The sequence below is a fragment of the Danio rerio genome, chromosome 25 (genome assembly GCF_049306965.1).
Source record: "Danio rerio strain Tuebingen ecotype United States chromosome 25, GRCz12tu, whole genome shotgun sequence".
NCBI classification, from domain to species: Eukaryota; Metazoa; Chordata; class Actinopteri; order Cypriniformes; family Danionidae; genus Danio; species Danio rerio.
Genome location: NC_133200.1, coordinates 38572501 through 38589031, shown reverse-complemented (window position 1 = coordinate 38589031; position 16531 = coordinate 38572501). Strand labels below are relative to the sequence as shown.

Sequence of the window (16531 nt, the reverse complement as noted above, 5' to 3'; positions counted from 1 at the left end):
AACGACGCGTAGCGTAAGCTCTGTGATTGGTCGGCTTGGTAGCGCTGACGAGTCTGGGCGGGACCGAGAGCCGCGCGAATGGCGTGAGCGATTGTTTACAAGTGTGGAGTCCCGTGAAGGAGCTCCGGATGGAAAGTTTTGTTTTGTGTTTACCTCATAGTTAAAGTTGTTGAACGTCCGCCGGTTCCTGCCTCAAAATGAGCGAGTTTGAGCCACTTCTACATCCCGGAAGTGTTCAGGAAAAGCAAAACAACAGCGAAGAAACTCGACACAGAGGAACATTTACACCTCACTGCCAACTAGTGTTTCGGAAGTGTTAATGCAGACCAACAGAGACAGTATAAATGCACAGCCACGCGCGTTGCATGCGCCGTGGGTTACACCGGTCACCTGACGCAGAAGTATAAATCAGGCTTAAGAAAGAAAATAAAACAGGACTTGTAGCTGTGGTTCACTTCAGTCATATTTAACACTGATCATGTATTTTTTAGCATTTTCAGCATGCACTGGGGCGGTTTGCTGCCGAGTGTGACGCAGCTGGGATGAGAATCACCACCTCCAAGTCCGAGGCCATGGTGCTCCACCGGAAAAAGGTGGCTTGCCATAGCCCTACGCTGTGGGCTGACGTGCACCTCTCAAAAAAATGTAACTACACGTGCTCTGGTTTCCCCCACAAGTCCAAAGACATGCGCTATAGGGGAACTGGGTAAGCTAAAATTGTCCATAATGTAGGTGTGTGAATGAGAATGATGTTTCCCAGTGCTGGGTTGCAGCTGGAAGGGCATCCGCTGTGTAAAACATATGCTGGATAAGTTGGCGATCATTCCGCCGTGGCGACCACTGATTAATTTATTAACAGTTCATTAACATTATACATAAATACAATTTATTAACTTTTATTACTTTTATTTTCAATTTTTAATTTACTTTTACAACTCGAATATAACTCAAGTCTTTTTATATGAAGAGTAACTATATATGGTCACTTTATTGACTGATTATTACTGATATTATACTACTTATATATGTATGTATGAAGTATAAGTCGTAATAAGTAGTAATATAAGTAGTAATATAAAGTATCAGTAATCAATGAATGACGTATATACACCGTATATAGTTCTTGATAAAGGTTTAAGATTATAATGTTTGCAAATAATTTATTAGCTGATGAAACCTAGCCTATATTATAAGTGTTACCAAGTTACATACTGTGGTTTTGTGTTGCTGGCGGTGAAACATTAATCTTTTACATTACCAGCCACTGATTCATCCTCTCATGCATGTTTTCATGAGCACGCCGAACTCAAACCCGCTGGCCAATAGGATTGCCGACAGGCGTGACCGTGGGACGCGCTGGCCAATGGGAAGTGCGAGGGGCGGGGCCGAACGCTCTCAACACTGTCAAACATTCTCCTCATGGGTTTGCGGTCTTGGGCATGTCATGTTTTGAGTTGTGGGAATGCGTTTAATTTGGATATTGTGACAGTGCGGTGATGTCTGAACGGCTTTTTCGTTAATAACTGACTTATTTTCCGCCTTCAGCGAGCACATCCCTGTGTGGTCAGCGCAACTTCATCCCCGATAACTTATTACTTGTCCGTTATGACGAATGTGTAAACCGTTCAGCGGAAGATTCGGATGCTTTTGGCTTTATATTAATTCATACTGATGAACGGAGGACACTTGTGGATTCTTCAGGGAGATAACCCGGCTTTATCCCAGCATGTCCCGCAGGAAACAGGCTAAGCCTCAGTATGTTCTCCTCGGTAAGTTTGGTAGGACTTTCTGAACTTGCGAGATGATGGAGTTTGATCAAAACGCGCCAATTTAGGTGTTAAAAACAACACTTTACCAAAGTAAATGTCTTTTTTTGTTTGTTTAACCCACATTAAACATACTATAGACATATATTTTAAATACTACAGTGTTTTCAAACCGAACTATAGTATTTTGTAGGATATGCACAATGCTACATATGCTATTTTAACTATATTAATAACTAAAGTGAACTGAAAAACTAATAAATACTGTAACGTTTTACAATAGGGTTACTTAATGCTTTAAGTAACATGAACAAACAATGAACAGTATATTTATTACAGTGTTTGTTCATGTTAAAATGTTTATGTTAAAATACAGTTGTTGACTGTTAGTTCATGTTAACTTTATCAGCATGTTAATAATGCATTAGTAAATGTTGACTAATAAATGCTGTGAAATATTGTTCATAATTAGTTTATATTGGTAAATATATTAACTAATGAAACCTTATTGTAAAGTGTGACCATAAATACTGTAGCATACTTTAGTTTTAAATGCAGTAAACTGTGGTATATTGTAGTATAATATAATTCACTATACATTTACTTTACTAAATGTCATTTCTTGTTCAGCTCACATTAAACATACGATAGTAATTTATTTTAAATACTATAGTATTTTGTATTATTTATACAAAGCTAAAGCAAACAATTTTAACTTTATTATTAACTATAGTGAACTGAAAATGTAATAAACACGGTAACACTTTAAAATAAGGTTGCATTAGATGTTAGTTAATGCATTTGGTAACATAAACAAACAATAAACAGTACATTTATTACAGTAATTGTTCATGTTAGTAAAATACAATTGTTTATTGTCAGTTCATGGTAACTTTTTCTGCTTGTTAATGCATTAGTAAATGTTGACTAATAAATGCTGTACATTATTGTTCATAATTAGTTTATATAAGTAAATATATTAACTAATGAAACCTTATTGTAAAGTGTGACCATAAATACTGTAGTGCACTTGAGTTTTTAATGCAGTAAACTGTGGTATATTGTGGTATAATAGCTATAGTTGTAGTATGGAGTCATTTGTTTATATTACTTTAGTTGTTGTGTTACCATAGAGCCTATAGCATAACCACAACAGATTAATTCAAGTACTTGCTTCCAAAACACTATAGTATTTACTATAAATTACTCTAGTATTTTTATGTATTGTATTGTCAGGATTCTTACATTTTCATGTAAAGCAACCCCATCTACAGTATCTACTTTTTAAGATTTCATTTATAAATTCCTCACCTCATGGACTGATGGCAGAGAATGTCATTGTCAGAACTTAATCCCTAATGCCTAAGTTAGAGCACTAAATAAAATGATGTTATTTCATTATAATTGTTACAGCTTTAATGTGTTTAAAATGTAAAACCTAAACCAGTGCTGACAGCTCTCTTTACATATTTTCTTTTCCGTATTTAAGTTATTAAAAACATACTAGCTAATATTTAGATCTGCCATATTATACACACAATCCTGCTGTTCAGCCTATTATAAAAATATAATATATTCCCAGAAAGTAACCAAAACAAGTCCATTTTTATAAACTTTTTCATCCCTTTTTCTGATATTAACTTTGATGTCAAGTGTTTGCTGGACGTTTTTGCACTAAAAAAATACACACATTTTGTTATAATTTTTTAGGGCTGCAACTAACGTATATTTTAATAATTTATTAATCTGTCGATAGTTTTTTCAATTAATTGATGAATTGGATAAAAAAGCATTAATTTCCAACCGTTTATTCAAAGAAGCTCATCCCTGAGCTGTCATAATAATAAAATTAAAAAAACTAAGTAGTTTTGTCCTGTTTTTAATCCAAATATCTATACATTTTTACCTCAGGATACATACTAGACACATGAATTCGCAAAAGAAATTATGTCTTTTTTTCTGAAAAAAAAACCACCTTAAAATTAAGTGATTGTTTGCTTAATACAAGTTAAATTATTTGCGACTTGGGTAAGAAAATTAATCTTAATGAGATATATCGTCGAACAGAAGATTTACCAGTTCACATTAAACGTGTGAGTGATCGTGATCTATAACCTGAGATGGTCGTTGCCATGTTTACTTGTGCCTTATTCATAAAAGCAGAACACGCAGGATTCAGCACGTAAATTCACCAGTTACTCCTCGAATACATGCATGCAAGTGGCTGGTGAACTTGGAGAAGAGTAGATTCAACATTATAGTTACTTTCACTATGTGTAATGTGTATCTGATATGAATAAAACACATCGTTAATTATATTTGAATGGATTGTTAGACTTCCTTGTGTGTTTTACAAACTCTAAATGTTTTGTTTTATTCGTTTGTGTCTGTATTTACATGTCTAAAATATAAAAGAAGCATTATGCAGTTAAAACGCTGCATAATTGTAATAATATGACACGTCTTTCTCAGCAGGGTTGAGAAACAAAAAAACAAAAAAATAAAATATTAAGCACTTTTCTGACGGTCCCTTACTGAGAGCTCTGCTCAGCGTGAGCTCTCTATGCCTCAGCGTCAGACACCGCGCCAAAGCTCAGTTTGATTTTCTCAGTTGCCGCTCTAAAGGTAAACGAGCTAATGCTAACTTGTCATGGTTGTCAAGCTGGATAACGAGTAAAACATCAGCACCAGGGACTTTACGGTCCTCACTTCAAAACGCAACAAAATTTGGATTCTGTAGAGTTTTACCCTGCTCTTGAACTCCCTTCCTGCTCATCCCCATCTCTGAGGTGCCAAACTCTGTATCAGTGCATGAGAGAGACCGTGTTCACTCAGCTCCGTGCTGAACTTAAGCTTTTTTTATAATCAAACGTCTCCGTGTCACGTGATACAATGTATCAATTATGTAATTCGTTGCCAACACTTTTAGTCATCGATTTTTATCGATTCGTTGTTGCAGCCCTACAATTTTTGATACAATTGTTTTATTACAGCTGTTACAACTTTCCCCATGTTATAACATATTATATTGTTCACTGTTGCATAATGTCATTGTAAATATATATATATTTTTTATTCTAGACAACTTATATCATTACAATATAAATCCATTCGTACATGCATACTTAAGTTGCATATTATTAAATGTACACTTGAAACAACCTCTATAGCAGGGAACACCAAACTTGTTCCTGGAGGTCCGGTGTCCAGCAGATTTTAGCTCCAACCCTAATCAAACACACCTGAACAAGATAATCAAGTTCTTATAGGTATATTTGAAACACCCAGGCAGGTGTGTTGAAGCAAGTTGGAGCTAAACCCTGCAGAGCACCGAACCTTCAAGGAACGAGATCGGTGAGCCCTGTTCTACACCGTCCATTTACTGAATTTGAATATAGTCTGGAAAAAAATGTCCCTGAAATAGAGTGTGCTTAATGATAACAAAGTCAATGTGCATAAATAAAGCTAAATCATTATTTGTAAATACTTGTGACGTGTGAGCAATTTTCTGACATTATTACATTTGTTGAAATCAGTGTTCTGCAGAGCTTTAAATTTACAATCATGCTTTTTATTTATCTAACACACAATTTTACATGTTTATTTCTCTTTAAATTCAGATCATACGATGGAGATCGAGCCCAGTCCAACCTGCGATGTCCATATCTGTGAACAATGCTGTGCTGAATTTTCCAGTATAACAGAGCTCTATCAACATCAGAAAGACTGTTCAAAAGACCAGTTAGTTCTGATAGTAAGTGAAAACGAAAGCCTGGATTCTCCACCTTCTGCTCTCACAGTGAACTCACCATTCTTCAACACAGAGGAGCATTCGGATGGAGTAACAAATAACGACAGTACCGAGGATCTCGGCGACTCCTCTAATGAGGGAACATTATTGGAAGTTGAAGAGCCCTTAGATGTACTGGAAATTCATGGCATTGACAAAAAGTCCCATGAATGCAGTAATGACGGCTTGAGCTCTGCATACTCAGCTTCGCTACCTCAAGACATTGCTTTACTTGAGTTGTGTAAACTATCAGCCTTCAATAGCAATGTCTTCATCGAGAACCTTGAAAACACCAAAGTTGCTGTTGCTCAGTTCTCGCAGGAAACACCTTTAAAGACAAGTTGCATAAATGCTAGCAATGCCAAAAAGGTTGATTTGGGTTTAATCGAGCAGCTGTTAGCATTGCAACAACAGCAGATGCAACAGCTAAAACTAATTGAAGAAATACGCGCCCAAATAATGCTATTGGCAACTCAAAACTCTAAAACACCTTTGACCACAAACTCCAATGGTTTGTCTCAATCCAGATCACTGATAAAACTCAGCTCGGAGCTTTCTGAACAGCTCACAGCAGCTGCTGGGCTAGCAGAAAACTTAGCTGCTAATGCTAAACAGTCTACGCATGTTGTTCCTCAGAACCAAGACGGCTTGAGGGGTGAAAAGGAAGACTCAAAGGTAACTTCTAAAATCAGAGACAACACTTTTCCAATGAAGCTTGACATTGATCAGAGCGGTAATCAGTCTTTGCATGATAGCAAAGTAAGCAATAAAGTTGATGGCGGAGCTAATTTAAAAACACCTTCACCCTCTCCTGCTTCAGATGGGATAGTAAACAAACTGGAGCTGCCTCATAAACCAAACAGCTTTAATATATCTGCAAACTCCTTGCCTAGTATTGGGGCAATCGTAGAGGACTTGAATGCTCTGACTGCTCTTGCCCAACACCGGAAAGCCAAACCGGTCAATGTGAGTTTATGCGAACACAAGAGGCCGTCTGAAGATTGTATATTCAAGCACAAATGCAGGTTCTGTGCCAAAGTGTTCGGAAGTGACAGCGCTTTGCAAATACACCTGCGGTCTCACACTGGAGAGCGACCCTATAAATGCAACATATGTGGAAATCGATTTTCCACTCGGGGAAATCTCAAAGTCCATTTCCAGCGGCATAAGGAGAAGTATCCGAACGTACTAATGAATCCTTATCCGGTTCCAGAGCATTTAGATAATGTCCTGACAAGCACAGGAATTCCATATGGCATGTCTGTGCCTCAGGAGAAACCTCCTTTAAGTTGGTTAGATAGTAAACCTCTAGTAGGCAACTCCATTGGCTTCATGCTGTCATCATCTTTGCCAGGTCTTCCAGTCATTATCAAAAAAGAGGAGGAAGGGGTATCGATAACCAAACCTCATAGTCCTGTTGTCAGTGAGCTAACTAAGAGAATTAATGGCCACCAAGAGGAATTTGTTTGTAGCCCTCCTATAATTTCAAATGAGAAATTTCAAGAGGTCAATCAGCGCTTGAGTGTCTCTACCCTACTGAGATCCTCGAGGGAAGGTTCAAGAGAAGACATTGCTGTCAATACCTCGGTCAATACAGGCTTAATTACTAAGCTCAAGTCAGAGCAGCTTGAAGCCAAATTTCTTTTGGGAAGTCTTCCAAATCCCCTTGGAGCATCTGAGACCTCAAAGCTGGAGCAATTGGTGGAGAACATTGACAAGAAGTACACAGACCCCAATGAGTGTGGAATCTGCCACAGAGTTCTAAGCTGTCAAAGTGCGCTTAAAATGCATTTCCGCACCCACACTGGTGAACGGCCGTTCAAATGTAGAGTATGTGGACGGGCTTTCACAACCAAGGGCAATCTTAAGACGCACTACAGCATTCATCGTTCCATGCCACCTCTAAGGATTCAGAATTCTTGTCCCATATGTCAAGAAAAGTTTACAAATGCAATGGTTCTGCAGCAGCACATTCACATGCACATGGGCGGTCACATTCCCAATGTCCCAATGCATGATAGCAGTGAAGAACTCATGGACCAGGACTTGGTAGAAAGCATGGATACCTTCCCCAATGAGGACACAGACACTATGCAAGGTGCATCTGATTTGAAAAACCCAGACTCTTTAACAGAAAGTGAATGCTCTTCGCCGGCTTCATCAGTGTTTGCCAGATCAGAGAGTCAGATCAAGGTTGCGAATGTGGAGAAATTGGAGAACACTAGTAAATTGGTCATTCAGGATGGATCAGTTGAAGGAGACTGCTTAACCCAAGGATTGGCTTCTCAAAACATTGAACATGAGAGTCTTAGGAGAAGGATTCCATCTGAATCAACAGCCTCCTGGAGCCCGTCCTCCCCTAAAGGATACACAACAATTGACCCCAAATCTGCTGAATCAAACAACTCTAATCTCACAGTGTCTAGGCTACTTGATGGAGCATCTGGAGAAGTACAGAAAGATACCTTGACCATGGTCTTTCCCTACATTAATCAGGGATCCCTAAAGAGCAATGTTTGTGATATCTGCAACAAGATGTTCGCCTGCCAGAGTGCTTTGGATATCCACTATCGAAGTCACACCAAAGAACGGCCATTCATCTGCACTGCGTGTAACAGAGGTTTCTCAACCAAAGGTAACCTCAAACAACATATGCTTACTCACCAGATGCGAGAATTACCTTCACAGTTGTTTGAGCCAGCAAATAAGATCCTGGTTCTTCCTCCAAACCACCTCCTACCTTCGGTGGAAACAAACATTCCTCCAAAAAGAATTGAGCACAATGGGTTCATTAAAAAAGATCTGAAAGATTCACCCTCATGTATATTCAGCTCATCGGCTTCCACAATGCCAGTACTCCCTACACCAACGCTTCGGCGAACAGCTAAACAGCACTTCTGCCAGACATGCGGGAAAACTTTCTCCTCTTCAAGTGCACTGCAAATTCACGAGAGAACCCACACCGGTGAGAAACCCTTCGCCTGCAACATATGTGGACGTGCATTTACCACTAAAGGAAATTTGAAGGTACACCAGTCAAAGGTTGTGAAAGCGGGTTCCATCTAGGGTTGTCAAAAGCATAGATTTCGGTACCAATCGATACACCACTGATTAAACACCACTGATTGGCCATTGTGTTCATGTGCCTAATAGATATGACGGATACTGGAGCATTTGAAAGTGATGTTCAGTCCATCAATTGATCTATCAGTACATCTCATATATCAGCTCTCAGACGGATCAGCTGAGAGACATGGCTTTCAAACACTTTGTTAAATGGGAAGTAGGGTTAAGCAATGATCTTCAGAGTTAATCACAATCAAAGCAATAGTTCTGACTTGTTCAAAGTCCAGAAAGGTACATATTGTCAAAGCAGTCCATATGATGTAGGCAAGAAGGTCGCTGGTTCGAGCCTCGGCTAGGTCAGTTGGCGTTTCTGTGTGGAGTTTGCATGTTCTTCCTGCATTCGCATGGGTTTCCTCTGGGTGCTTCGGTTTCCCCCAGTCTAAAGTGTCTGTAGTGTATGAGTGTGTATGGATGTCCCCCAGAGATGGGTTGCAGCTGGAAGGGCATCCGCATAGTTGGCGGTTGATTCTGCTGTGGCGACCCCGGATTAATAAAGGGACTAAGCCGAAAAGAGAATGAATGATTGAATAAGTCCAAGTGACTTCAGTGGTTCAGTCGGAATATTGTCAATTTGAGATATCGTCAAACATCTTTATTCAACAGTTACTTCTCCTCAGTGACATTATAGGGCGGACGTGTTCTTTATCCATGTCGCTCTTAGTCACGATGCTGATGTATTGCCTTAGATGCATCTGTGCTTTATTTTAAACAGAAAGTCATGCGCACGGACATCCTAGGTGTATATGTCTTGATTGCATGCCCTATGCTGACACTGAGAGAAGAAACTGTTGAACACCACCATTATTTTTGTTTTTATGTGTGCACAAAAGCATTTTTTAGATTCATAAAATTTGACTGAACCAATGAAGACAAATAAACTGTTTTGCTAATGTTTTTGGCACTTTTCTGGACTTTGAACAAGTCAGGACTATTGCTGTCTTACGCCCCATTCACACGGGGCGTCAGCGTCAACGCTTCCGATTCACTTTGAATGGGTGACGTCAGGCGTTGCCGAACTGCATTGTGGATCCGTCGGCGCCGCTTCAGAGGCGTTGCTCCCTGCAGAAGTTGGGACTAGCTCAAATTTTCAAGCGCTGACTGAAGCGTCAGCCAATCAGATCGCTGTATGCAAATACACCAGTTAGACAGTGGCCTATTACTGACTGAATTTCATTGGCTGACGCTTCTATGACGATCGCTTCAGCCCCAACTTCAGACACGCCTTCAGTCAAGCGTTGACGCTGAAGCGCAGTGTGAATAGACGTAAGGAAGATGAAAGAGCTCTCAGATTGCATCAAAAAATGTCTTAACTCTGAAGATGAACAAAGGTCTCAGGGGTTAGGAATTTTTAATTGAACTAACTCTTTAGGAAAGTTCTCAACCTTGCTCAAATGTTAGTGGGAAATTAATGTCTTTAAAATGTCAGTATCGATTGTTTTGACAACTCTAGATCCATCACTGATTCCCAGTTTGTGTGCTGAATGAGTTGCATCATCCCTAATACCTTATGACCAGTTCTTTTCTTAAATGTCCATCCAGGTTCACATGGGGACTCACATGTGGAGCAGTTCTCCAGCCAGACGAGGTCGCAAGCTTTCTGTTGATGGTCCATATATTACATCCAACTCTGAGCGATTTCAAGATGGCCACCCAAAAGATGTTGTAGCTAAAGTACGTAACGGGGACTCGGTAGGTCTCTGGAGCCAACACCATAACGGTAGTGGTTTGAGGACAAATGAAATACCTGTGATTCAAAATGGTGCCATCCCTCACCTATCGATTTCTGCTGGGCATCTTGAAAACCTGGAAAAACTGCAACTCAACAGAGCTTTACCTTGGCTTGAGCGATTGAGCGAAAACGGTGCAGCATTTCACTTCCGGCAACTGGTTGAAGATCATAAAACAACATTGATGGATTGAATTTTGTCTTTTCGAAAAAAAAGTGGTGCAATTTCTTTTGGGAATTTTGTACAAGTGAAGGTTGTGTAGTTAGATTAGTCAAACATTTTCAGGTCAGATATTTAAAATTGAAGTAATGTTGATTGTATGAATGAATTAGTTGTTTTGCTGAGCAAGTATTGCTAATATGCAGCTATGATGGATTGTTTTGCAGTTTTGCTTGTTTAATAATTTCAGCAACATGTTTGGTTGTGATATGAGGTACATTTTGTAATATTTGACGGAGAAATGAATTCATATTCCTCCATCAAAATGACTGATCCGTCAGTGTTTCGCATTAATTTAATTTACGCTTGAGTTGTGTTCTTTTATAGTCAGTATTGACATTGTTGATGTGGAAATTAAACACTACTAAAACTATTTATTCAATTTTTTACCTTACAGACGTTGATATTGTTACATTGGAGGAATATTATGTATGACGTTACTTCATGTTGTGGCATCATGTATTGTATGTTATGGCAACTGTGTACATTCTCAAAGCCATTTTTCCATTTTAACTGTCTCAAGCAAAGCCCAGATAACTTTCCACTTGATTAAAAGGAGTGTGCTTTTTTTGACAAGTCTCATTGCACTACTTTAAGTTTTACCATCCAATTGCGTACACCTTCAGACACCAATGTTCAGTGATTTCCCTTCAACAAAGATATACTTCTTTCCTCACGTCCACATGCAGAATTCATGCCCTTTCTCCACTGATAAAAATCTAGGTCACCTTGTCCTCCGCATTTACATTTCAATAAACTTACCAATAATAACACATTGTGTTAATACGCAATGCTCTTCGCCAGCGGAAGATGATACTTCTACAAGGGAACTGAATAATGGAGGCCATTCATGGAGCAGGTAAGACTCATCAGCTCTACCTCATGTCTGTAAACCACACAGACAGATGGTCAGCAACGGTGGTTTAGCGTTTGTTGTCTGGACTCCAGCTATGCGGTTTCATAGATGATAATAAATGCTCTATTAGGAAGCCATTAGGTCACTTTATGTGGTCATACGTGCTACTAAATGGCTGCATTTTATATAGCTAATCAGAGGTAGGCTGACCATTGAGGGAGCATTTTTTTAGGCTATACATTTCCACAACAATGGTGTTTTATTTTCTGAAATGGGTACTAGATTTTGTTAAGGACCCTTTTCCGTGTTTCTCAATAGTAAAGATGGCATAGTTGGTCAATAAAAGCCAACATCGTTTCATTCTGAAAACGTAGCCCTATATACATTTCTGGAGATCGCGAATTATGTACCCAGAAGAACGTATGGCTGCATTTCGTACTAAAAACGAACGCTACAGGGCGCAATGACGTCGTTCCTTTTTGTGCTTATCAACTGACCGCTTACCTCTATATATAGACCTTTTTCTTGGAACGCATAATTACCCATGATGCTTTGCGTGTATGCGCAAGGAGAATGCGAAGAACTTCCGGTCGGCAGCTGATGCGTGTAAACGGTCACATTTGGACAGCTTTGAAACGATAGTTTTCATCTATTTTATCTGCTTTTATCCTCTTTGAACTAATACTGTTGTCCATCAGCAGCATCTCCTGGACTGATCATTTACAGAAATGCGATCTAATAGGATGGAAAACAGCTGCTGTGAGGTGTTTTCCCCTCGTTGTCAGACGGCATCTTCTGCAGTTTAGATGAAGCCTCGTCATCACTAAAGTTAACATTTTCTCTTTATTTCAAATATATAACCAGCCCAAACTAATGTAGTTCACCAAAATGTTTGACACACACACGTAGCCTGTACTGCGCCACTGACACACTGATTTAATAACTGTGACAGTGAAAATAAAGGCTAGTGTCATTTCGAAATGACAGAAAAACACAAACCGTGGTGAAAACAACACACGAAATAAAACACAAACGGCTCGCGATTAGAATGAACAGCAAATCAGCAGCAGAGGATCAATAACAGACTTTTATTGCTCATTTTTGTAAATTGCACGACTTTCATACCTGTTAAGTTTCATGCCAGTACTCTGATTTGCTCTCTCTCTCTCTCTCTCTCTCTGTCTCTAAAAAGAGCCGCTGAGCTAACAGCTGACAGGCCGGGAACGCACACACACACTGTATTTCTGACGGCAGACACGTGAACTTGGAGAACGTTTTTCTCGTATTTCTGACGCGCTTGAACCACACGTGACAGATTATAACGGCTTTAACAGACACATTTCTAAGTTGTGTGTCACAAAAACACTCTGTTATTCATTAAAAACGTTATTGAAACCCATTTTCGGAGCGCAATTTACCAGTTGTACACGCTGTGAACGGAAGTTTTTAGCATTCTACCGGAAGACGCTGGTCGCTATTGCGCCCTCCATGCAGCAGCCATGAAAAAGGTCTATACGGCTTTTCTGCTGGGTCAATTAGTGCTTTTGAAAACACTGGGGTTTAGGGAAGAGGGTGGTCAAAAAAATGGAGAGTTCCTTTAACACATCTGATCTAAACGGTTCATCTGCATCTCAGTACGGACATTAGGAAGGTCACGGTATCAGGAACAAGTGGATGGTTTGTTTTTAATGCCGTTGCAGATCACGTCAGGGGATTATATGTATTTGCAGCATATTCGACTGGAGATTGTTTTGTAAACAAGGCACAGTGTAATGGAGAGATCAGTAAAATACTTGATGCATGACCGCTGTGTACGGATAATGCAGATAAAACACACGCTGGGGGTGATGATTCTGTTAGCAATGATGTCAGCCAATCAGAAGAGTTGCAAGCCTCCTTAAAGGGACAGTTCACATAAAAAAAAAATTCTGCCATCATATACGCACACCTCATTTTCCAAAAACATTTATGAGTCTCTTTATGCTGTTGAACACAAAAGAAGATATTTCGAAAAATGTTTCACCATTGACTTAGTTTAACCATAGCATGTTGTTTTACTATGAAGGTTAATGTCTGCAGGTGTCCAACATTCTTCAAAACATCTTCTTTTGTGTTTAGAAAAACATTAATAAACCATCGTGAAGGTTTACAACCACTTGAGGTGGATTACATTATTTGTTTTTGGTTTGATAATGTTGGAGACAGACGAGCATATGCTTAGGATCTGTTCGGATGTGTTTTTTGACTGACGTGATGAGTGCGGTCAATTTGTAGAAGTCTCTCAAAGGCGATGTCTCCAAAAAGTTTGATAAAGAGTGATATCATGGAACATATCCGGACTTAGACCCTCTAATCCAGGGGTCACCAATCTCGGTCCTGGAGGGCCGTCGCCCTGCAAGGTTTAGCTCCAACTTGCCTCAACACACCGGCCTGGATGTTTCAAGTATACCTAGTAAGAGCTTGATTAGCTTGTTCAGGTGTGTTTGATAAGGGTTGGAGCTAAAATCTGCAGGACACCGGCCCTCCAGGAACAAGTTTGGTGACCCCTGCTCTAATCCCTCTGTTATTCCAATGATCCTCAGATTTTGCCTCTGCGAGCGGTTCTCTAAATCACTTTGAGTTTAAGGAAGCTGTTTTCTTTTCTAGATCGCTGTCAAGTGGCCATCCGAGTCATTAAGTGCGGTTTCAATGTCCGCAATGTTCTGAGCTTGTAGTGAAAGGGTTAATTGCAGCGTGGGCACGGAAGAACGAAGCTCGGATATTCAGTTTGTAATGTTGGCTTTTAAGAAAACCCACTCCAACATGGGGAGAACATGCAAACTCCACACAGAAATGCCACCTGACCCAGCCGATTCTCGAACCAGAGACCTTCTCGCTGTGAGGCGATTGTGCTACCCACTGCGCCACCGTGCCGCCTGATACAGAAACTCAATGATGTAAAATAACACTGCATATTATTAATGGCATCAATAATTCAACACAATTAATCTTTGTTAAAGTGGAAAACTTTATAATTCCTGGTGTGCGAACGGTTTAAATTCAGCCAGCGCAGTGACCAGCTGCCGGAAACACAACACCGGCCCGTCTGCAGCATTATTAGCATTAGAAAATGAGCAGCGGGCCAGAATAAAGCAGAAGGAAACTGAGCTCTGATTCACACCGTCGGGACAAACTGCAGGTGCAGAAGACGAACAAACACTCAACAGATGCACGGATGATGCCTTGAGCTAATTACATTTGAAGCTTCATTTAAAACCTGATAAGGTTATCAATAAAACCCTGTCATGAATATGCAAAGGTCTTATTTCACTACATTAGTATTAAACATTACCATTGAAAATAAATAAATAATAATAATAAGTACAAGTAATAAGTACAGTGCTCACCATATACAATTTCTGTTTAATAAATATAGCTTAAAAGGGCTAATGATACTGACCTTAAAATTGGTTGAAAACAATTAAAAACTGCTTTTATTCTGGCCAAAATAAACCAAACAAGACTTTCTCCAGAAGAAAAAACATTATCAGACATCCTGTGAAAATTTCCTGAATCTTTTCAACATCATTTTGGAAATAATTCAAAAATAAAAAAAATTAAAGGGGGTTAATAATTCTGACTTTGACTGTAAGTACACCAGACACAAATCTCTCTTTTAAACTCATATTTTTAATAGGAAGCTATACAATATTTGTGCATATACATTAGATTAGTCTGTATTGAAGCCAAATCTGGAGCTTATTTAAGAACATAACTTACGATAATGGTCCAAAAACCAGTACAGCCAAATTTATGTCATAGAAAAATATTAAATACAAATTTTAAAAAGTGGAAAAATCAAGAGAAGCAAAAAAAATGAAAATTGAGTTTAAATTTTGTAGGTTTTAATAGATTTTTTGCATAATTTTGCTTGAATATATTTGTATTATCTTTCAATTTCTCAATATGTTTCATGACTAAAGTATTATTTTAATAAAGATATCTGTTTAGTAAACCTGCTTTGGTTAAATGCACCAAAATACAATCGCCTTTATTCACAGAGAAATGGAGCAAAATATTCATTTTCAAAATGGGCTGTACTCAATAATGCTGAGCACGGTGCGCTCTCAGAAATGGTGGTACATTTTTGAACGGGACATATTTGTACTTAAAGGGTCCATATTAATACCTCAAGGGTGCATATTAGTTCCTAAGAAGTACGAAAGAGTACCTCTTAAAAGTTTTATGTACTTATATATACCTTTGAGGTACCAATATATACCCTTTGATTACAAATATGTACCTTATGTACCTAGTTGAAGTCAGAATTATTCTGACTGAATTATTCGCCCCCCTGTTTAGTTTTTTTTCCCTAATTTCTGTGTAACGGAGAGCAGATTTTCTTCAACACATTTCTATTCATAATAGTTTTAATAACTTATCTCTAATAACTGATTTATTTTATCTTTGTCATGATAACAGCACGTAATATTAGACTAGATATTCTTCAAGACACTCATATACAGCTTAAAGTGACATTTAAAGGCTTAACTAGGGTAATTAGGGTAAAGTTAGGGTAATAAGGCAAGTTTTTGTATAACAGTGGTTTGTTCTGTAGACTATCGAAACAAAATATATTATAAAGGGGCTAATAATTTTGACCTTAAAATGGTGTTTAAAAAATTAAAAACTGCTTTTATTCTAGCCGAAATAAAACAAACAAGACTTTCTCCAGAAAAAAAAATATTATCAGACACACTGTGAAAATTTCCTGAATCTGTTCAACATCATTTGGGAAATATTTAAAAAAATAATAATAAATCAAAAGGAAGGCTAATCATTCTGACTTCAACTGTATACAGTATATACAGTATACACACACACACACACACACACACACACACACACACACACACACACACATATATATATATACATATATATATACACACACACACATAGATATATATATATTTATATATATATATATATATATATATATATATATATATATATCTATATATATATATATATATATATATATTATGATTATTATTATTATATGATT

The 16531-nt window shown here is 38.4% G+C and overlaps 3 protein-coding genes across 5 annotated transcripts in view; 2 read left to right on the top strand and 1 right to left on the bottom strand.

Moving 5' to 3' along the window:
• Positions 1-16531, top strand: part of mphosph6 (M-phase phosphoprotein 6) — a 365175-nt gene that overhangs the window by 315228 nt on the left and 33416 nt on the right. The gene's annotated exons all lie outside the window — the stretch shown is intronic.
• The window catches only part of rpgrip1l (RPGRIP1 like), a 135279-nt gene that overhangs the window by 91125 nt on the left and 27623 nt on the right, over positions 1-16531 (bottom strand). The window lies entirely within an intron of this gene.
• Positions 1414-11204, top strand: sall1b (spalt-like transcription factor 1b). Of its 2 annotated transcripts, none has more exons than XM_073943418.1 (3): positions 1414-1769; positions 5387-8521; positions 10222-11204. In XM_073943418.1, the coding sequence occupies exons 1-3, from the start codon at positions 1727-1729 to the stop codon at positions 10284-10286; spliced, it is 3243 nt and encodes a 1080-aa protein (XP_073799519.1). In that variant the 5' UTR covers positions 1414-1726; the 3' UTR covers positions 10287-11204. The 2 variants fall into 2 exon arrangements, with proteins under 2 accessions (XP_073799519.1, XP_005163246.2); XM_005163189.6 differs by having other exon boundaries at positions 5387-8583.

What these genes read in the sequence shown, in the direction of transcription:
- sall1b (XM_005163189.6), top strand. Translation starts at nt 1,727, where the DNA reads ATGTCCCGCAGGAAACAGGCTAAGCCTCAGTATGTTCTCCTCG. An exon ending in GCCTCAGTATGTTCTCCTCG is followed by an intron (nt 1,770 to 5,386) that starts GTAAGTTTGGTA and finishes CTTTAAATTCAG; the next exon opens with ATCATACGATGGAGATCGAG. An exon ending in CCACTAAAGGAAATTTGAAG is followed by an intron (nt 8,584 to 10,221) that starts GTACACCAGTCA and finishes ATGTCCATCCAG; the next exon opens with GTTCACATGGGGACTCACAT.